At 65.7% G+C, this 3,110-nt stretch overlaps 1 protein-coding gene across 1 annotated transcript; it reads right to left on the bottom strand.

Annotated features, from left to right (window-relative positions):
* Positions 1-350: 350 nt before the first annotated feature.
* Positions 351-2,862, bottom strand: Foxf1 (forkhead box F1). The gene is made up of 2 exons (XM_026401925.2): positions 1,878-2,862; positions 351-511 (listed from the first exon to the last, which is right to left on the bottom strand). The coding sequence occupies exons 1-2, from the start codon at positions 2,860-2,862 to the stop codon at positions 351-353; spliced, it is 1,146 nt and encodes a 381-aa protein (XP_026257710.2).
* Between the last annotated feature and the right edge of the window lie 248 nt (positions 2,863-3,110).

The raw sequence follows: 3,110 nt of genomic DNA, 5'->3' as shown, positions 1-3,110 counted from the left end.
AACTCTGGGGGTCGAGGGCCTCGGCCGCTCAGCGCCTCCCTCCGCAGCCGCAGCCGGTTCCACACGGTCGACCGAGAACAGCCCGCGATCGCCGGGCGCTGCAGTCCCACCAGGCCCCAAGATCCCGTTCTAAAGCCCGCAGTGAGCCAGTGGGGGAGGAGTCGCTGACCGCGGCGGCCTGGGGCCTCTGCGTTGGGGATTTCTTTCCAAATAATCCGGTTGGGGAGGGGTCAACCCCCCTTTTTTTTCTGCCGAAGGTTATACCTCAAGAATAAAGCAGTTTCTGGGGGGGGGCTCCGAGGTCCCCGGGCCTGCCAGCCCATGCCGGGAGCACCTGGTGGGCCGCAGCCTCACATCACGCAGGGCTTGATGTCTTGGTAGGTGACCTGCTGGTGGTAGTAGGAGCCCCCGCTGGCCGAGTGCATGGAGGAGGACGCCATGGCGTTGAAGGAGAAGACGAACTCCTTTCGGTCACACATGCTGGGCGACTGGGAATGATACCGCGGGATGCCTGCAAGGAGAGCCGACAGAGGATTGGGGACACCAGACTTAGCATCAGGGCCAGCATTCAGGGTGGACCAGGCACTGTGCAGCGGGCCACGCAGCTGCCAGCCCGGCTCCAGCGCACGACCACCTTATCACCCACTGCCTGCTCCATCCCAACTTCCCCGCCCCCGTGGGGCCAACCGAGGCTGACCCGGTTTCAGGTCCTGAGTTGTGCACACAGGCAACCATCCCAGAACACTGCCTGGCTTCCTGCAGCTCACACACCAGGGCCTATCCGGCCTTGGACACTGTCCGTCCGGGCCAAGGGTTTCCCAAAGCCGAAGGGGAAGGGGTAAGGGAGGCAGCCTCCCTTACTGAGGCCACAGAGGCCTCTGGGAGCCAGATCTTCTGAAGCCTCCGGGCAGCCACCTCCACCAGGTAGAGCAGAGCGGGAAGCCCCAGCCAGGCCAGGCCTGCGCCGTGGCTAGGCCGGCATCACGGCCATCCGCAGGGCAAAAAGAAAAGCGTCAGAGGACAGATCTCTGAGAGAACAGCCCCTCACCCCTGCAAGGGAACGGGTAGGGAGTTTGAAGAGGCAGCCCACCCACCTCCAGGCCCGTCTCCTGCCTCCTGGAGGCTGCTGACAGCTGACCCTGACAGGCCCCAGTGAGCTGCTCCCTACTCCTTCCAGAACTAGGCCCAGAGGGTGGTGGCTCGGGCGGATGGCTCAGAGGGGTAGACTGTTCTACATCTTCTTTCTCAAAGAACTGTGTGTCTAGGGTGGGGGTCTGGGGACCTAAAAACCTTGATCCTGTGAAACAAAGAGCTGTGTGGCTGGAGGCCCTGACCCTCCTTGGGCCTGGCCACCGCACTGCATCTGTCACCACAGAATGCCCCTGCACTCACTGCCAAGCCTGGTTCCTGCGAGGGCCGGGCTGAGCCCAGGGGCACCAAGCCCAGGAGGCTCTGGGCCTAACTCTTCCTGGATGCCTGCTGAGGGATCACTAGGGGACTGCGGGTTCCCTGGCCAGGACTGAGGGTCCTGGCTCCACATAGAGACCCGTCTGAAGAGCGAGAAGACTTAAGGCACCCGAAGGACTTAGAGTATTGGAGTCTGAGACACTTTGGTGAGAATGGGGCCTACCTGGTCAGGCTTGGGGAGGCCAATAGGGCAGAGTTAGAACAGAGGAACAGATAAATTGGACCACATTGGAGGTCTCAAGCTGCATTGCCCTTCACAGGGACAGAGTGGGACCCCGGGCACCCAGGGGAGCTGCTCCTTTCTTCAGCAGTAAGAGGGTCTCCACCATGGCAGTCAGCGGGCTTGGGGCTGGGTCCTGTAGGGCACTCACAGACACGGCTTCTAGGGACAGTCTGAGCCTTCCACTCACCTTGCAGCTCAGCTGGGGCATTGTGGCTGTTCTGGTGCAGATATGGCTGGTCCAGGGAGTGTGTGGAGAGGCTGCTGGACAAGGGGGTGGCTGCAGGGTTGCAGGGGGACAGGGGCTGCTGCTTGATGTAGGAGGCTCCGCTGTTGAGCGCCGCAGAGGCCGAGGGCGGCCAGGCAGCCGCAGAGCCCGAGTAGACTGCGTGTGGCTCCATGACCCCGCTGGCGGCCGCCGGCAACAGAGGGGAGGCCGGCACCGAGCTGTCGTGGTGCGGGTACTCGCCCGCGGCCGCGCCGCCGCAGCTGCCCATGTACGAGTGGCCGCCGTTGGAGGGCAGGTGGGGCACCGAGTGGCTGGGCAGAGCCATGCCGTCCACGTTGCCCGGCAAGTGGCCGTTCATCATGCCCAGGCCGCCCTCCAGGGCCAGGCTGTTGGGCGGACAGGAGAGGCCGCCGGTGGAGCCCTGGAAGCCATAGGTGTCCGGGAGGTGGTTGAAGCCGAGCCCGTTCATCATGCTGTACATGGGCTTGAGCGCCTGGCACTTCCTTCGGAAGCCGCGCGGCCGCCGCCGAAAGGAGCCCTCCTCGAACATGAACTCGCTGGCCGGGTCGATGGTCCAGTAGTGGCCCTTGCCGGGACGCCCGAGGCCCTTGGGCAGCTTGATGAAGCACTCGTTGAGCGAGAGGTTGTGGCGCACCGAGTTCTTCCAGCCCTGGTAGGAGCCGCGGAAGAAGGGGAAGCGGCTCTGCAGGAACTGGTAGATCTCGCTGAGCGTCAGGCGCTTGGTGGGCGAGCTCTGGATGGCCATGACGATGAGCGCGATGTACGAGTAGGGCGGCTTCTCCGGGCGCCGGATGCCGGCGTTCGTCTTCTTGGCTTTGGACGGGCCGGACGACGCGGGGTCCATGGCCGCGCCGCCTCCCCCGCCGCCGCCGCCGCCGCCGCCGCCGCCGTGCGGTGGCTGCTGCTTCTCGGGCGCCGAAGACATCGGGTGGCTGCTGCCTCCGCCGCCGCTGCCGCCGCTGCTCTGCGCCGCCGAGGGGCCGGGAGGAGGAGGAGGAGGAGGAGGAAGAGGAGGAGGGGGAGGAGGGCGAGGGGGAGGGGGCTGCGCGCGCGGGGCTGGCTGCACCTCTGCCGTCATCGGCGGCCACTTCTCCCGAGCGAGCCTCGGCGCGCCCTCCCCCGCCCTCCCGTCCGCCCGCCCTCCCGAGGAGCTGCTGGATCCGCCGGCGGTTG

This window comes from Urocitellus parryii, chromosome 15 (genome assembly GCF_045843805.1).
Source record: "Urocitellus parryii isolate mUroPar1 chromosome 15, mUroPar1.hap1, whole genome shotgun sequence".
NCBI lineage: Eukaryota > Metazoa > Chordata > Mammalia > Rodentia > Sciuridae > Urocitellus > Urocitellus parryii.
The sequence above is the reverse complement of the archived record's forward strand: the minus strand, read 5'-3'. Positions and strand labels throughout refer to the sequence as shown.